At 43.8% G+C, this 19,273-nt stretch overlaps 1 protein-coding gene across 11 annotated transcripts in view; it reads left to right on the forward strand.

Annotated features, from left to right (window-relative positions):
* pak5 (p21 protein (Cdc42/Rac)-activated kinase 5) overlaps window positions 1–19,273 on the forward strand; it is a 486,760-nt gene that overhangs the window by 150,062 nt on the left and 317,425 nt on the right. For 3 of the 11 annotated variants that reach the window (XM_085981686.1, XM_085981693.1, XM_085981696.1), the window contains exon 1: window positions 3,234–3,836. The exons of 3 other annotated variants lie outside the window; for them this stretch is intronic. In XM_085981686.1, coding sequence (XP_085837812.1) covers window positions 3,821–3,836 — 16 coding nt within the window. In that variant the 5' untranslated portion in view covers window positions 3,234–3,820. Of the gene's footprint in view, window positions 1–3,230; window positions 3,837–19,273 lie in introns of those variants that run through there. 5 more of the 11 variants (XR_015077543.1, XM_085981694.1, XM_085981691.1 and 2 more) reach the window with 3 other exon arrangements.

The following is a 19,273-nucleotide window of genomic DNA, read 5'->3' on the forward strand; positions in this document are numbered from 1 at the left end:
TCTCGTTGCACTTCCCCTTCTCCCAATCTATTGCCATTTAGATAATAATCTGCCTTCCTGTTTTTGCCACCAAAGTGGATAACCTCACATTTATCCACGTTATATTGCATCTGCCATGTTTCTGCCCAATCACCCAACATGTCCAAATCATCCTGGAGTTTCTCGACATCCTCCTCACAGCACACACGCCCACCCAGCTTTGTGTCGTCTGCAAATTTGGAGATATTACATTTAGTTCCCTTGTCTAGATCATTAATACATATTGTGAATAGCTGGGGTCCAAGGACCGATCCTTGCGGTACCCCACTAGTCACTGCCTGCCACTCGGAAAAAGACCCGTTTATTCCAACTCTGCTTTCTGTCTGCCAACAAGTTCTCTATCCAAGTCAATACCTTGCCCCCAATCCCATGTGCCTTAACTTTACACGCTAATCTCTTATGCTGTACAAATCACTGTACAAAGGTGAGCCCTTGCATCCAGGCTTTCCAGTGACTCACTCCTTAGGATAAAACAGATGGCAGCTGCAGGTGAAGTTACAGAAGCGATCTGTCACTGGTGAGAGAGGTTCTCCCAATGAGGTGGAACTACACAAACTGTTAATCTACAGAAAAGTTTAAATACATTAAAAATGATTTTCCCAACATTTTCTTACCTCTGAAACTCACCAATGTACCATTGGATCCTTCACACCACTTCTGCAGCTGTCATCAATGCACAAACCATACAGTAGACCCACAGCACGCCACACTTACTCTGGTATGGTGTCCGGACGTCAGGAAGCCCGCAGTTGACCTGTCAAAATTGGAAAAAGCCTCTTAACTGCCTGTTAACTACCTGTTAACAGGCAGTTAAATGCCTATAATCCTCTTCCTGCCGCTAGGTGTCGGGTCCCTGCGCAAATCGGGGACCCGACACTTGGGAAGATTGTATGGAGGCGGGTTGACAGCAGGTTCGTGACCCGCTGTCAATCTTTGCAATTTTGCCAGCAGTCCCGCCTCCAAACCTGTCCCCTGAGCACCAGCAAAATTCCCCCTATATGTTTGAAAAGCCATCCACTAACAGAGAAAAAAAATTAAACTGGTGTATAATAAGTACTGTAGGACTATAAATCGTTTCACCTAGCAGAATGTCAATATTGTAAATAAATTTATCTTCAGAAAGCATTGAAACAAGGGGGGCGATTTTCTGACATCGGAGGAGGCGGGTTTGGAGGCGAGAAAGGCAGGAAATCAGATTCAAAGAGGTTGGGTTTGGAACCCGCCTCCACGGAATTTTACCGGTGCCGGTTTTGGAGGTCGGGAAACGCTCCTGCCTCCAGCTGGCCATTGCGCTATTTAACATCCTTAAATCGTTAAGGGCCTCTCTAAGCCTATTTTGAGAGGCCCTCATGATTTTTGCAGCATTTCGGCGTGCTCCACGCATCTCCTAAACCATGCCAGGTAAACCTGGCGGGTTGACTCGTGGGTGGCCTCCTCACTGCTGCAGGTTTAACAAGACATCGTTTATTGCAGCAAGGATTACTTGCAGGTGCCAAACCTTGGCTTTAAAAGGTCTCTGAGCACTTTCAGAAGGCCTTCTGAAGTCGAAGGTGCTGCAGCTTGACTCCATCAACTGTGGGACCTCCTTGGAAGACCCTCTCCCTGCTTGCAATGAGCGCTTCCGCAAAGGAGGCATTTACAAGCAGCATGGGAATCATTCGTTTTCTTTCTGCATGGACCTCAGATGAGGAGGAGGATCTGGAGGAGGAGGAGGTCAGAGCACCGGTGTATCGACCAGCGGCAGCGACAGCACGCGAGCACATGGCTGCCTGGGATGCAAGGGATGAACTTATCATGGCCAGATTTGCATAGGTTGCCCAAGTTGGCACATGTCCTTGGCTCCATCCTAGTAAATCATTGACAATGGACATGACTCTCTGGCCTCCTTTCACTCAGGCCACCAACCTGACAACGCAAGTGGAGGTAGTGGTGCCCGCAATGTGGAGCTGCCTAAGGCGAAAGAACAAATGGCATAACGCCAACATTTTGGCTTCAAATCATTTTAATGCTTCCCAACAGGGATGGCATTTCATCAATATACAGAAACAGTCTCCCAATCTGCACACAGATCTGGAGGTTATATCCCTTGCCAGCTGTACCCACACAGCCTTGGTTTCTTTGGCAGGCTTCTTCCTCCGAGATGAGTGGAAGGGCTACTCCCTGCTAGCTGCCACCCCCTCCAACAACATTTGCAGCGCCTCATCAGAGAGCTTCGGGTAGGCCCTTGCCTTGGAATTAGACATAGTCGTTTCTCAAAAGATGTTGGAGGTGGTGCAGGAGACACAGAAATGCTGTGGAATGAGCCAAGGGAGCAAGAAGCCATAAAATCAGACTGGAAAAGTGCTGTCAACAGAGGCGAGTTTCAGTCCCAAAACACTAATTGAGCAAGGGCATCCCACGCCTCTAAAATCAAGTGGCCAATCATGGGAAAATCACAAATGTTTAAAACCTATCCGTGCAGGCAAGAATCAAACCCACCCAAACTGAAACCCGCCTCCATCTCGCCTCCAGTGGGAAAATCGTCCCCAAGGATGCCTTTATATAGAGTGTCACAATGTATTGGTCACCCTTTGTGTAGCTCTTAGAATTTGACATTCAACACCAGCATAGTCATCAATGTTACTGACAGGTCAGCACAGTACGTTGTGCTGCAAGTGTTCCAAGGCAAGATCCTATGTGTTGAAATTTTGAGAACATCTTTGCTTTCTGCATTAATGCTTGCTGGAAGGGTTCATTTCTTCATAACTGTTAAATGTTGATGATAAAGAAATATGCCATACTTTCTATTTTGAAAAGCTTGGCAAAATGTTCATTGAGGTAGCTGTAAGAGTTCCTGAGTAAATTATTACATGTTCCTAATATGCCCAACCATTTTAATCCATTTGTAGTTGTAAACAGCTGGTGGTTACATTTTTTTTGGTCCAGTGCTGATGTATTGCATTCATTCATCGATAACCTAAGGCATTTAGATAAACTGGCAGACATAACAAAAGAACTCATTGTGCAAAATAATCCCAAGGACTTTAATAAATAACATTACATCAGCATTAACTGTAGCACAGTGAAATCTGAGCACAATTAGCTCTCCATATAGCCAGTGCTCAGTTACTGACTTTAGCAGGTGCACTGCCAAGCATCTAGAATTAGTAATAAAATGATATTGCCTCTCAAGAGCAAACCAAACTGCTGTTCTGTCAGTCACATTGCTATCTTTATGTTAAGATGTCTCGGACTGCATGAATCTGCAATGTGCTATCTTCCATTCTGATGGCTTGAAGACCTTGACAGTTGATAATGATTTATTATCTTCAGTATTGGCTTGGAAATGATTACTACTGTTTAATTCCAAGAAGATATTTGCATCTATATTTAAGTAACTCTTGGAAACAACTGTAAAAACCTAATGCTGACTGAAGCATTCTGTCCATAATGCCTGGCTGACTGGAATCTGTATCCTGTAGTTCGCCCTGAGTGACTTGCTGTCAGATGCTAAAGCAGGAGGACGTCGCTTGTTTTGTCTGTCAACTGCTAATGTCTGCCGTTTTCGATGAATGTCAATTTTGAAGTTATCAGATTGTGTAAAAAAAACAAACATGCTGTGCAGAAATGCACTGCAGACATTTTTATAATTCAGAATATATGTAAATTCTATCGATGAGTCCTGCAATGTCCTATGTTGCAGAACAGCTGCTATGATACAGAACTGGCTTTTTGGGATAAGTGTTATCCAATCAGAACTTTTGCAGAGTACAGTCTGTGGCTTTTACTGTAAGGGAGAAGCATGCATCATTTCCCAGGTGAGTAATGAGTATTGGAGAGTTAATAATTTATTTTGTTAGACAGTTACATTCTATAAAAAGACTAGATGAAATAGTGTAACAGTATTTTTTAACTGGTAAGATTAATGTTTCAAAAGCATTTTTTAATAGTAGAACTAAAATCTTGCCATGGGAATTTCAGTTGGATTTGGTAATCCTGAATTTATGATGTCTGTACAAGGTAAAGCCTATAGCTTATCCTTGGTTCTTAACACAGTATTCTGAGGCATGTGCTGCCGTACTCCTAAATATTTGTGTAGATACAAGTTTTAGGATGATGACTATTTGAGAAGAATTGGTAAGAAGTCAGTAATATAAATTTAGAATCCAGATATACAGGGCACTCCTGTCAACCGTGGCTCAGTTGGTAGCACTCTTGCCTCTGAGTCAGAAGGTTGTGGGTTCAATTCCCACTCCAGAGACTTGAGCACAAAAATCTAAGCTGACACTCTAGCGCAGTACTTCGGAGGTGCCGTCTTTTGGATGAGATGTTAAAAAGAGGCTCCGTCTACCCTCTCAGGTGGATGTAAAAGATCCCATGGCACTATTTCAAAGAGTTATCCCCGGTGTCCTGGCCAATATTTATCCCTCAATCAACATCAGTAAAACAGATTATCTGGTCATTATCACATTGCTGTTGGTGGGAGCTTGCTGTGCGCAAAATGGCTGCCACGTTTCCTACATTACAACAGTGGCTACACTTCAAAAGTACTTCAATTGGCTGTAAAGTGCTTGGGACGTTCTGAGGTTGTGGAAAGCACTATGTTAATGCAAGTCTTTTTCTTTCTTGATGGCTCAGACCAGGAAAGTCCCATGTTCAATCGTGGTTTAGACTGAGTTAACTGATCTTCGATGAGGTGGTGGTAATGCACAATTATGAACCTTGGCATCCATGAGTTATGGAGGGAGCTTCTACTTCTGATAGCTACCCAACTATTCCTCCTGGAAGTACACACGTGTGACTAGGCAGTGTCTTGGCAGTGATGCCCACTTGGAACTTTGGTAGAATAACTGTCGAGGCTCACGCATGAATAATGGTGGCTTGGGGAAGGTACTAGAGGATGTGTGGCCCTTCGTTACCCAGCAAGGAGTCGGGGGGTAAAAATTCATCTTGAACGGTAGCACAAATCGGGCGCTATTATATCGGCCGCCTGTGATACGCCCGCCCGATATTCAGTTCCATTGACTTCAATAGAACTGAATATGGGAGAGGGCATTTAACAGGCGGCAGATGTGCTAACGCCGCAGATGAATTTCTACCCCAACATCTTTAGCAGAGAAAGGAAGGGAGAAAAATGGGGAAAAAAATTAGATGTACCATCCAAAGTATTTTGGTAGTTTAATTTGTTAGATTTAAATGGACAGAACAATAAAGAAATACTTGTATTTATAGAGTGCCTTATCAAATCATCAGAATGTTTCTAAACACTTCACACAGTGAATTACTTTTGGAATGTAGTGTTAACGTAGGCAAATGCAGCAGTCAGTCTACACCAGACCCAGAGTAATGAGGCGAAATACTGCTGGTATGAGTTCAGAGAGATATGTTGACCATGAAACACACGAGAGCTGCCTCCTTTTTTTTCAAGCAATGATCTTGGTGGACTGAGACTGAGTAGAATTGTGTTTCTAATAATAAGACTATTCCAAACTTCAAATAGCCTTTACATTTATTGATAATTTGGATGAAATTACAGCAACTTGAAATAAAGGCCAAAAATGTAATGTAACTTTCAGATTTCATTAGATTTGCCACAAATGTGAAATTCTTTAATTTTTGGACAATGATGTTCAACTTTTTTGCCCGTTTTTACAATATGTCTGTCCCTGTGTTGTAAGTCATAGAGTCATACGGCACAGAAGGAGGCCATTCGGCCCATCGAGTCCGTGCCGGCTCTCTGTAGAGCAATCCAGTCAGTCCCATTCCCCCGCTCTGTCCCCGTAGCCCTGGAAGTTTATTTCCCTCTAATGCCTATCCAGTCTCCCCTTGAAAACATTGAGTGTCTCCGCTTCCACCACTTCCGTCAGCAGCGAGTTCCAGGTCCTCACCACTCGCTGCTTAAAAAAGTTTTCCCTCACATCCCCCCATATGTCTTGCCCAAAAACTTAAATCTGTGTTTACGAGTCCTTGTACCATCAACTAGTGGGAACAGCCTTTCCCCGTTTAGCCTATCCAAACCCTTCATAATCTTGTACACCTCTATCAAATCACCCCTCAAGCGCCTTTGCCCTAATAAAAACAAATCCAGCTTCTCCAACCTGTCTTTGTAACTAAGATCCCCCATCCCCGGAACCATTCTGGTAAATCTCCTCTGCACCCTCTCAAAGGCCTTCACATCCTTCCTAAAGTGTGGTGACCAGAACTGGACACAATACTCCAGTTATGGCCTAACCAACGCTTTATAAAGATTCAGCATAACTTCTCTACTTTTGCACTCAATACCTCTGTTTATGAAGCCCAAGGATCCCATATGCTTTGCTAACCACTCTCTCAATATGTCCTGCCACCTTCAGGGACCTATGCACATTAACTCCCAGGGCCTTCTGTCCCTGCACACTCTTTAAAACTGTGCCATTAAGTGTATATTGCCTCTCCCTGTTCCTTCTGCCAAAATGCATCACCTCACACTTCTCTGTATTAAATTCCATCTGCCACTTGTCTGACCATTCTGCCAGCCTTTCTATGTCCTGTTGCAGTCAATTGGTATCATCCTCACTGTTTGCAACATCCCCAAGTTTGGTGTCATCAGCAAATTTAGAAATTCTACTCTGTATTCCAATATCCAGTTCATATCAAAAAAAGCAGTGGCCCCAGCACTGGCCCTTGGGGAACACCACTCTCTACCATCCTCCAGTCTGAAAAACAGCCTTTTACCAACATGCACCTCCCCCGCATCTAGGGAAGATTGGAAAATTATGGCAAGCCCTTCCGCAATCTCCTCCCCCAATTCCCTTAGCAACCTGGGATGCAAGCCATGTGGACCAGGTGACTTATCCACTCTAAGTATACCCAGCCTTGTACATCCTGTCTATCAATTTTCACCCCTTCCATTGCTTCTATCTTTTCCACTTCTAATTGTAGTGTATGTGCCTTTAAGAGCCCCCTGTGCACTGTAATGCCGGTAATGGCCACTCGGGCTATATAAGCCTGTATATTGTGTTGTATCAGTTAGTTCCCCTCCAGACTTTGTTCAGTAAATACCTGTGAAACCAACTCCTGTCTTCAGTGACTCTATTAACACACGGACACAACAGTGGCGACGAATTGAAAACGGACTTACCTGCAATTCGGCAGCACCTCAAGGACATCGATTCCTCTGGCGTCCAAAGTCGAAGAAAAGCAAGAAAAAGAAAAAGCTGTGGTTTCACCAGCTAGTCGAGCTGGTGGCAGGTACTGCAATAATCCTTCCTGGGCGTCGGGCTGGGGCTCCAGCGGCTGGCTCTGCAGCCAGGCCAAGCAGCGAAGGCAGAGGCAAGCAGTAACAGATGGGGAGGGAGCACTCGGGAGACGGCCGGCGCTGCAAGCAGGTCGGCGTTCAAACCTTTTTTTCCAGGATGCCTAAGTCTGGCAATATTGATGCTTTTGATAACGATATAGAGGATTGGACCACATATGTGAAAAGAGTGGAGGTATATTGCACCGCAAATGGAATAGAAAATGAAAAAAAAGTGTCAGTACTTCTAAATCTAATGGGCGCAAAGACATACGGGCTGTTACGAAACTTAATCACTCCAGCCAAACCAAAGGACAAGAATTTTAAAGAAATTGTTGATACCCTACAGGAGCACTTAAACCCAACACCGCTGCTGATAGCGGAACGATTCAAATTCTTCAAGAGGAATCAACACAAGAATGAAAGTAACGCTGATTACCTCACCGAATTAAGAAAGCTATCAAAGTACTGCCAATTCGGGGCAGGACTAGCAGATTATCTTCGAGACAAATTCGTCTGCGGTCTCCTAAGTGAAGGAACACAGAAAAGGCTGCTTTCTGAGAAAGATTTAACACTGGACAAGGCTTTCAGTATGGCTGTATCATACGAAGCAGCCGCAAGAGGAGCTGCAGAGATACAACAAAAGACACAGGACTTCGGCACCCATGAAATGACACAGGGCTTCGAGAGATGTTATCGCTGCGGCAGATCCACCCATGACCAGAGGGACTGCTGGTTCAAGGACAAAGCATGCAGGCAATGCGGAAAGATTGGACACATTGCACAGGTATGCTGATCTGGACAAAAAAAATCCATGGACAGGAAAAGAAAAATCAATAAAGAAAAGTACAGAAAGGTACAAATGATGACGGACAGTAGCTCCGAAGATCAGAAGAGCGATAGCGACTCCGAAAACAAGAGACTAAGCTGTCTCAAATTACATAATGTAATTGCCAAAGAAGATTACCAGACCATTTGGGTTACCCTCACGATAGCAGGGTCCCCAGTTAAAATGGAGCTAGATACAGGATCAGCTCTGACTGTCATAAATCGACGGGATTACGAGCGGCTATTTCCGCATATACCTTTAAAAGACACATCCATTATCTTGAAAACATATACGGGGCAGAAAGTATACCCCAAAGGAAAAATACGGGTGCCTGTTGTATACAACGGCAAGGAAATACAAAAGTTGTATTTATACGTTCTACAAGATGGTGGTCCACCGCTGTTGGGACGTGAATGGATCAGGAAAATACGTTTAGACTGGCACTCCATTCAGGCACTGACGGTGACCAGTAAGGAAAAAAACGATGATGATGTCATACCTGAACGATTAAAAGACATCTTGGCCAACGCCAAAGAAGTGTTTCAAGAGAAACTAGGAACCTTGAAAGGCATCACCGCCTCAATAAAAGTGGAAGATACGGCAATTCCCAAGTTTTTTAAGGCAAGACCGGTGCCATACGCAATTCGTCCAGCAGTCGAGGCAGAGCTGGAGAATTTGGAAAAGGCAGGCGTATTATCCAAAATAGATTGGAGCGAGTGGGCAACATCCATCGTCCCAGTCATGAAGAAAATGTTGGATAATGATAGATCTGAAGAACAGAGAAAAATTCGCATCTGTGGAGACTTCAAGGTGACTGTAAACCCGGTCCTTCACACAGTACAGTATCCTCTTCCGAGGATAGAAGATATTTCCGCCTCACTATCCGGAGGGAAACGTTTCACCAAAATTGACTTGGCACAGGCATATCTACAGATGGAGGTTGAAGAGGCCTCTAAAAAGTATCTCACGATAAATACACACAAAGGCCTGTACCAGTACAATCGACTGGTTTTCGGAGTAGCATCCGCTCCAGCTATCTGGTAAAGAGCTATGGAGCAAGTCCTCCAAGGGATTCCGAGAACTCAATGCTACCTAGACGACATCCTTGTAACAGGAGAAAACGACAACGAGCAGCTTGCCAATTTGGAGCAGGTGCTCACTAGGCTGAGAGAACGGGGCCTACGAGCAAATCGCCCCAAGTGCGAATTTTTCCAGAATCAAATATCATATTGTGGCCACATAATTAATAAGGAAGGGTTGCATAAGTCACCTGAAAAAATTGAAGCGGTCATAAAAGCCCCAGCACCTGAAAATGTTTCACAATTAAGGTCGTTCCTGGGATTAATAAATTACTATCATAAATTTTTACCGAACTTATCAACTCTTCTGCACCCTCTTAATGAACTGCTACAAACAGGAGTAATTTGGAAATGGAGCGAAGACTGTAAACGTGCCTTCCATAAATGCAAAGACTTAATCACGTCCAAAGAAGTTTTGGCTCATTACAACCCATCACTGCCAATCAGACTGGCGTGCGATGCATCCCCTTACGGCGTAGGAGCAGTATTATCGCATAAATTCCCTGATGGCTCGGAGCGGCCGATAGCTTTTGCGTCACACTCATTGAACGCAGCTGAGCGTAACTATGCCCAAATCGACAGGGAAGCACTCAGCCTGGTATGGGGAGTGAAGAAATTCAACCATTACCTACACGGACAAAAATTTACCTTGTTGACTGACCATCAACCCCTCATCTCCATATTCAACCCTAAAAAGGGTGTTCCCATTATGACAGCGCAAAGGCTACAGAGGTGGTCCCTTTTTCTAGGGGCACACCAATATAACATAGAATACAAAGGATCAAAACAGCATGGAAATGCTGACGGTTTATCACGCCTACCGTTGCCAACAGTAGAAGAAGCACCTACCGTAGACCCAGTGGAGATTTTCCACTCTACCATAGTCGAATGTCTACCAGTAACAAATTCTGCCATTGAAAGGGAAACTAGAAATGACCCGACTCTCTCACGAGTCTACGATTTAACAGTGAAGGGATGGCCAGCACATGGCGAGCCACTGTTGCCAGCATTCTCGCAAAGAAGAGAACAGCTGTCAGTGTGCCGAGGAACCTTGATGTGTGGATCCAGAGTGGTGATTCCACCCAAACTCCAGGATAAAGTTCTAAAGGAGCTTCACGAGGGGCATCTGGGTGGAGTGAAAATGAAGAACCTAGCCAGGGCGTTTGTATGGTGGCCAGGTATCGATGGAGACATCGAAGAAATGACCAAGAGCTGCCTAGGATGCCAGAAGGTCCAAAACGCTCCACCCCAAGCCCCTCTACATCCATGGGAGTGGCCCTCATCTCCCTGGCAAAGGGTACACATCGACTTTTCTGGTCCATTTATGGACTCAATGTTTTTAATCGCGGTTGATGCACACTCCAAGTGGCCGGAGGTAATAAAGATGTCCTCCACCACCACGGAAAAAACCATCACAGTATTAAGGACCATATTTGCCAGGAATGGGCTGCCTGAACAGATCTGTTCTGATAATGGACCGCAACTTGTGTCCGAAGAATTCAGGAAGTTCTTAAAAAAACAATGGGGTTAAGCACTACACGTCCGCCCCATACCATCCCGCCACCAATGGATTGGCTGAAAGGTTTGTCCAGACCTTCAAGAAGGCCATAAAGGCCATGGGTAATGAAGACATAAAACTTCAGCACAAGGTGGATAACTTCTTGTTCGCATACAGGAATGCAACACATATGGTTACAAACCAAACTCCCACCATGATGTTCTTCAATAGAAGCCTAAGATGCCGGCTGGATTTGATCAAGCCAAACATCAGAAGGGACGTGGAGAACCGGCAATTTCAAGGCATGAATGAAAGGCCAACTAGAACCTTCTAGATAGGTCAACAAGTTTTGGCCCGGGACTACCATACCGAGAAATGGCAGCCTGGAACTATCTGCACACGACTAGGACCGCTGATGTATACCGTGGACATTGGAGAAAGCATAATAAGGCGCCATGCTGACCAAATCATAGAGTCATCCGAAAAGGGACAACCTACACCACAACTCTATACGCCTAATGATGAAGTAGAGATACCCATAGTATCTACCTCCGATCCGGTGATACTGGAACCCGATGAACCCAACACTGGCATTCAAGCCGAATCAGCCTTGCCAAAAGAACCTACTACACCACCAGAAACTACTACACCACCGAGGCGTTATCCGGACCGAGTCAGGAAGCCTCCAGAGAGACTGACTTATAATTGATTAACTGCAGCCATGTGTAGATTATTTTTCTTGTAACATGTAATTAATGATTACTTAAAATATTATGTACTGGTTGGCTAAAAGGGGAGGAATTGTAGTGTATGTGCCTTTAAGAGCCCCCTGTGTACTGTAATGCCGGTAATGGCCGCTCAGGCTATATAGCCTGTATATTGTGTTGTATCAGTTAGTTCCCCTCCAGACTTTGTTCAGTAAACACCTGTGAAACCAACTCCTGTCTTCAGTGTCTCTATTAACACACGGATACAACACTACCGATATTTTGTCAGCATCCACCTCCTTAGTAAGCACCGATACAAAGTACTCATTGAGTATTCTAGCCTTGCCCTGTGCCTCTAAGCATATATCACCTTCTTTGTCCCTAATAGGCCCCACCCCACCTCTTACTACCCACTTTCTGTTTACATGCCGGTAGAAGCTTTTTGGGTTCCCTTTTATGTTAACCGCCATTCTACTCTCATATTCTCTCTTTGCCAATTTTACTTCCATCTTCACATTCCCTCTCAACTGATTGTATTTGATCTGGTTCTCCCTTGAAGAATTCACCCGACATGCATCATACACCCTCTTTTTTTTGTTCATTGTCTTCTCTATCTCCCTTGTCATCCAAGGAGCCCTTGCTTTGGTTCCCTTGCTTTGGTTCCCTTACCCTTCCCTCTTGTTGAAATGTACCTAGCCTGTACTTGCAACATCTGCACCTTAAAGATCACCCATTGTTCCGTTACAGCTTTTCCTGTCAGTCTTTGGTTCCATTTTACCCTGGCTAGATCCTTTCGCATCCCATTGAAGTTAGCCCTATTCCAGTTTAGAAGTTCCACTCTAGATTGTTCCTTGCTCCTCTCCATTGCTAATCTAAATCTTATGATACGATGATCACTCATACCCAAGTGTTCTCCCACAGACACTTGGTCGACCTGGCCCACCTCATTTCCCAGCACCAGATCCAGCAATGCCTCCTTCCTAGTTGGGCCAAGAACATACTGGTCAAGGAAATTTTCCTGAACACATTTCAGACATTCTTCCCCGTCCTTTCCCTTTACCCTAGCATTATCCCAATCGATATTTGGGTAATTAAAGTCCCCTAATATCACAACTCTATAGCTTTTGTATGTCTCTGCGATTTCCCTGCAGATTTGCTCCTCTACCTCCCTCTCACTATTTGGAGGCTTATAGAATACCCCCAATAGCGTGATCATACCCTTTTTGCTCCTCAACTCTAACCAAATGGATTCTGTCCTTGTCCCCTTAAGAACATCCTCCTTTTCCAACACTACAATGTCTTCCTTAATCAGCACTGCCACCCCACCTCCCTTTTTTCCTTCCCTATCTTTTCTGAACAACTTGTACCCTTGAATATTAAGTGCCTAGTACTCAATGTTTTTAAGCCACGTTTCCGTTATTGCCACAACATCATATTGCCACACGGCTATTTGTGCTTGTAGCTCACCAACCTTATTCACCACACTTTGTGCGTTTACGTACATGCATTCTAAACCCATTTTTGAATTTTTCGTAGTCTTTCTTAGTTTGCTCCTATCTAATATGGTACTACTTCCACCTCTAGTACTACTTTCTTCTCTAGTACAGTTTTCTATTTCTGAAAACTGTACCATTACTAATCAGCTTATGTAAGAGAAATGCTGTTTCAAAATTGTTGACGTGAGTTTGAATTGCTGTCTGATAGATCTGATTCTTACAATATAACCTTTTTTTCATCATCTACAAAGGTAAGAACAGAGTCAATCCTCCATGGAAGATTTGATAATCCAAAACCTGAGCCAGGTACATCTGCAGTACTCCAAAGCACCAGTGATGATAATCAGTCAATTTGGCTCATTAATGGAACCATTATTGGAGATATATAGCTGTCACTGAGGGCTGGGATTCTTCCCATTTGGCTTTAGATAACCCTGTGAGTCAATACCCTAAAAGGTGAGGTGGTCCTGAGAGGATAAGCAACGGAAGTTTACCAGTGCTTTGTGTTGGTAGGTTGTGCTGCTTTACAATATTCATTTCAGCAGCATCTTGTGTATGTTTTGGGAGTCCTTAACCTTTGGCACTTGTCAACCTGCACCTAAGTTCCCTGGACTTGATGTGTCATTTTGAGGAGAGAGTATGCACAATGTAGATGACCACTTTTAAAAAGTGACTTTTCTGCGGTATATTGAGCATGATTGCGAATTGCAAAATCCCTAAAATTAGTCAAATAATTTAGTACAATTCCAAAGTGAAAGATTTTTCAACAAAATGAGGGAAGCCACTGCATATACGCTTAGAGTAAATGTTACTTTTACAAGTAAAAGCACTTTGGACTTTTGTCAAATCTAGGGCAGTGGTATGTCATAATCTCTCAGATCATCTAAAATAAGATTGGGCAAATAAATGTTGCAAAATTGCTCTGTGCAGTAGCAAAAGACATACAAACATACAAAAAGGATGGGAGAAGACTATCTGGTCCATCAAGTTTGCCCCATCCAGACATACATCCCTCCATCCCCCAATCAGGCAAACCTCTGACCAATTTAGGAAAAACTCTGGGAAATTACTCTGTAACTCCGTAAAGCAGCCAAGCAAGTTCCAGGAGACTTGCCTTTTATAACTTGTAATGTCTTCCTCTCACGGGAATGAATAAGTTGTTCCAGTTTCAAAACAAATCAATGCAGTTGCTTTGAGTATAATCATCAGTAGGAACAAGAAAATCTAATGTGTTAGGTTGGGTAGCAGGTGGTATAGTGTGGCAGCGCACTGATGCCTTGGGCTTTCGGCTTCAGTTCCTTCTGATTTCCACACATAATAAGATTTTAATTTATGCCAGATTGTCTCTGCTGTACGGAATTTGCACTTCCAAGCTTCAACAATTCACCCTGATCTGACCTCATGTCCTCCCTAAACCCTTCCCTCAATATAAACTCTCCTATCCATATTCACAGTCACCTCTCAACCTCATCATCTATTCTAGGCTTCCTACACGCAAGACCATCTCCGACCACTTCTTTGTATCCCTCACCCACATCTATTACCCCTTCCAACCCTACTTCCTTCTGTATCTGCCTCTGGAAAAATTTCTTCCCCGCCCTCACCCCCATCCCCACCCCGTTACTTAGAACTGCATTTTCAAACTCCCAACTGCCTTGCCTTTGGCCCTTCTTTCACCACAATATCGCTGCAGCCATTGATCTGCTCAATCTCAACCTTAACCTCACCCTCACCCTCACCTTTGATGCCCTGGTCCACAGCAAAACCTTCAAGTTTAAGGAGTGCAGATTTCACCAAATCTGGCACACAACTGGTTTAGCCATCCATCACCAGTTCTGGCTGGACCACATCAAGCGCTATGGGGCCACTTTCTCTTCTACCAAAACCGCCACTACTCTAGGATCATCTAGAGAGATAATGGAAGATAACCCCCGGCTTTTTATTTACACTACCAACCACCTCCTTAAACTCATCTACCCTTCCATCTGTACCCTCACCTCTATCAGCAAGTACAACAAATTCATGAACTTCTTCATAAGAATAGACCATCCGTTCAGCTGCCTCTGCTCCTTCTCCCCCTCCCTTTAACTATCAAGCCAAACCTCTCCCCCAGCACACACCCCCACCCTAGCCCTGAACCCCTATCTCTCTCTACTTTCTCTCCCACCACCCCCAATGCCCTCCCTGAGCTCATTTTACCCATGAGACCCACCTCTTGAACCTTGGACAGCATTCCCACTAAACTGCTGACCATCCAATTTCTCTTCCTGGCACCGAATGCTAGCTGACATTGTAAGTTTTTCCCTCTCCTCAGGTATTGGTCCTCTCCCTTTCAAAATTGCCATCATCACCTCTTCCCATCATCGTCTTCGGCCCCCCACCCCTCAGCAAACTCCGTGCCCTTGCCACTGTTTCCATCCCCATCTCCAGCCACACACTCAGGCTGAATCAAACTGCTCACAATCTCGGCATCCTTTTCAACCCTGAGCTCAGCTTCTGACCCCACATTCTCTCCAGTACCTCCACAACATCGCTCACCTCCACCCCATCAAAAGCCCATGTGCCATTGACTCTCATCAATGCCTTTTGTCACATCCAGACTCAACTATTCTGATGCATTGCTGGCTAGCCTTCCATGCTCCAGCCTCCATAAAATGCTCATCCAAAACTCTGTTGCCTGTTTCCTATTCTACACCAAATCCAACTTGCCCATCACCCCTGCCCTTGCTGACCTGCATTGGCTTCTGGTTCCCCAATGTTTCAAATTAAAATTCTCACCACGAGTTTAAATCCCTTCATGGCTTTGCCCCTCTCGTCTCTCTCTCTCTCTCTGTCTTTAACCTCTGGTATATCCCCCCCCCTCTTTGCCCTACTGTTGTTGGCCATGCCTTCAACCAACTAGACCCCATGCTCTGGTATTTTCTCCCTAAGCCTCTCTGCTTCTCAACCTACTTTCAGACCCTTCTTAAAACACATGTCTGACCAAAATTTTGGCCACTCCTAATATCTCCTTCTTTGGCTCAGCGTCCATTTTTTTGATTGCAGCTCTGTGAAGCTCGTTGGGACATTTTTCTGCATTAAAAGTGCTATATAAATGCAAGTTGTTGCTCACACCGCTTACTGGAGTTCATGGAGCATTCCCAATCAATACAGAAGGCAGAAAATACCACAGTGCTAGAGCTGCTTTGTACAGGCTAAGACAACTGATTGAACTTATTTACCATTAGATGATTTGCAGAAGGAAAGATTAGACACAATACTATACAGCACACGTAGTAATTTACAACTGAGGTGGCTTTCTAAGAGTCTGCAATTCTCCTTGATCTTTTTGGCAAACTCCTGAGATGCTACTGCTTCTATACTATACCTTCTTATGGGGCACAATGCACTTGAATATTCATGTTGGCAATATGATAGAAGTAAAACTAGTAGCTAGATTTTGAACCTTTATCCAGCCGATCATTGATGTTGAATTCGTTTCCTTAAAGATTGTCTCTAGCCGCCAACTTTGAAAAGCTTACAAGATGGACACAGTTGATGAGATGGTTGGATGATGTGTTGACACGTGGCCATAACAATCCCAGCAAATCAGACATTGGGCTATGTTTTTAAGACCAGTTGCAAGCAACATTCCCCTCTGATGTTAAATCTCAGCAGATTTCCAATATAGAATTTCCTATATAGAATCGTTAGATGTAACAGGATATAAAATTTCACACTGGTGAGAACAATCTTTAACCTTTTCAAGGAGAATTAATTTATTATGTTAATTGAGGATGGAGTGCCTTGGTTCCTTGAAGTACAAGCAACAGGCTGCTGAATGTTGCTGGTGAGTTTCTCTCAAATTAAAATGAACCAACATAAATTTCCCAATTTGTGACAAATAGCATTAAACAAAAGTAGTTTTGACTGGTTTTCTCTGGACTCTGTAGCTTGCTGGCTGGCTATTTAGGCTCTGATTTGGACAACAACCTTTGCACCAATATTGTTTAACTGTTACAATAGCAAAATACTGCAGATGCTGGAACTCTGAAATAACAACAGAAAATGCTGGAAACACTCAGCAGGTCAGGCAGCATCCGTGGAAAGAGAAAGAGAGTTAACGTTTCAGGTCTGTGACCCTTCATCAGAACTGGAAAAAGTTAGAGATGTTACAAATTTTAAGCAGGTGCAGGGGCAGGGAACGGGGAGGAGGGGAGGAAAGAACAAAAGGGACGGCCTGTGATAGGGTGGAAGGCAGGAGTGGTTAAATGTTGCAAATGGGGACGGCAGAATCATCAACAGCTGCTGCCTGAAAAAATAGGGGCAGAGGTTATGGTCTGAAATTGTTGAACTCAATGTTTAACTGTTGTTGGAAGTCCAACAGGTTATACTGAGAGAGTAGCTGAAGATTAGTGTTGCGAAGTTGACAAAATGCTCTCAAATAGAAAGATTACACTGAGGGTTGTAGAAATTTATATTTCATAATATTCTGGTATTGTATCAAAACACAAATAATGTTGCAGGGCATTTCAGCAAACCTTACTTGCTTATGAGGAGCATGAAGGTGATGCAATAAGATTTATTTGTTGCTAAGTTAACTAATATTAAAAACTTCCTTGAAATCCATTGAGCTAATCTTGAGGAACCCAATGTACTGTTTAGGTTGATGATAAAATGTCAACATTTTGTTTTTCTCAGTATTAGAATACTCTAAAACTTGAAATTGACATTTTGTTTCTGTGTGTGTTTCTAAGTTGCAAACTTGTACAGTGCACACTAAGTGTACAGGATAGTATGGTGGCGAGTCTGGTCAGTTCTCACAAAACTTATTGTGACTTTTTTTAATACATATTTTTTAAACTAAAGAAATGTACCTGTTAAAAATGCCATTCCAAACGTAATATAAGTCGGTTTTCAGCAGAGGTAGATTTAGAGAAATGTGTGTTCTTCCTCATGTATTCAAACACCTTAGAATACAAAGAATCAACCTCATCTCGCAGAGGGATAGGGAGCAAGATGAGTTCAGCATGTGGAAGTTCAACTTTACCCCAAGAATGATGACCATAGTTATGGCAGGTAATTGAGCATTCTTGCTCATTATTAATTAGAGTATACCACAGCAGTGCGAAGACCAAGATAAAGACTCCTGGAGAATTTGCATCTTCAGGCCAGTTTAGAGCACAGCGGTTCTGAGTTGCTTCTCTTCCTAAGTGGTCCAGTTAAGACAACAATGCTTGGAAAAAATGTACAAACAGCACCTTACACTTAATCTTAAACGGAATCCTCTCCATGTTCGCTCACAAAGTGGTCATTGTATAAGTGGAGGAAACTCTGACCCTCCCTGGTGGGTCTTGCCATGCTCTCTAAGAAGGTTGTATAACTAGATAAGCTCCACTATCCAATTTGCTAAATAATATTTAGAACTTGGTTTATCCCAGTCTTTCTTTAGAATGAAACATATCACCTCGGTTGATGCCAATCTTGTTTTACATACATACAAAGCTAACTGCTGTGTATATCAGCCAAGTGATACTTTTCAGTAGAAGCAAATGGTAGTACATCAAATCATGGTACAGGAAACTTTTTTTTATCCGGCACCGACGGGACCGACGTGGTGCCGGTTCATCAAAAATTCCGGATAACCGAAAGCTATAGTAAAAGATACGGAGAGCTGAGAGCTCCGTATAAAGCAACAAACCCTGTTGCTTAGCAACAGGTTCAGAACAATGGCCACAAGTTCCAAGCGTCTCTGTAGCTTAGCAACAGCTGCAGCCACACCTTTGCACAGCAACAGATCGAGGAAGGCAAGTACAATAGGAAGTAAAACTTACCTGAACCTACTCCTGAATTTTGCCAGTTAACCGAGATTTCCGGCTATTTAGGTGCCGGTAAATCGAAAGTTTCCTGTACCATGTATTCCCTGAGGAAAAATGAAACTTGGAAACCATGTTTAGTGGAAATGATGGATGGGGTTTGAGGACCACTTGTCAAACCAAATATGATGGGTGCAGTACTAAATTGTACAACTCATCAATCCATCATGCTGAAATGAAGACGGTGCAGGCCATTCTTGGCAGGGGCATGGCTGAGCCTTTGGCCAGCGGTGGGGCTGAAACGATACAAGCTGCTGGTATCCTCATATATTATCCTCTTTCTGGTATGCACCTCATGCTTTCCCACCCTCCCGTCACCACAGCGCCACCCTTGTGCCTTCCTCATTTCACACACCCAAGAAATGCAGCCTGCCCAGCCAGTGGGTGACCAAGAAGAGGGAGAGGAGAGTGAAGAAGAGCAAGAACAGAAGAAGATTGATTTGACACTCCCAGCCACCAGCTCCTCGAGGTGAACCAGCAAGGTCATTTGCAGTGTCCCTTACTGAAAGTCAGCAGCC

Source organism: Somniosus microcephalus, chromosome 3, assembly GCF_052327205.1.
Source record: "Somniosus microcephalus isolate GS21.2 chromosome 3, FLI_Smic_1.0, whole genome shotgun sequence".
In the NCBI taxonomy this organism is placed as follows: Eukaryota; Metazoa; Chordata; class Chondrichthyes; order Squaliformes; family Somniosidae; genus Somniosus; species Somniosus microcephalus.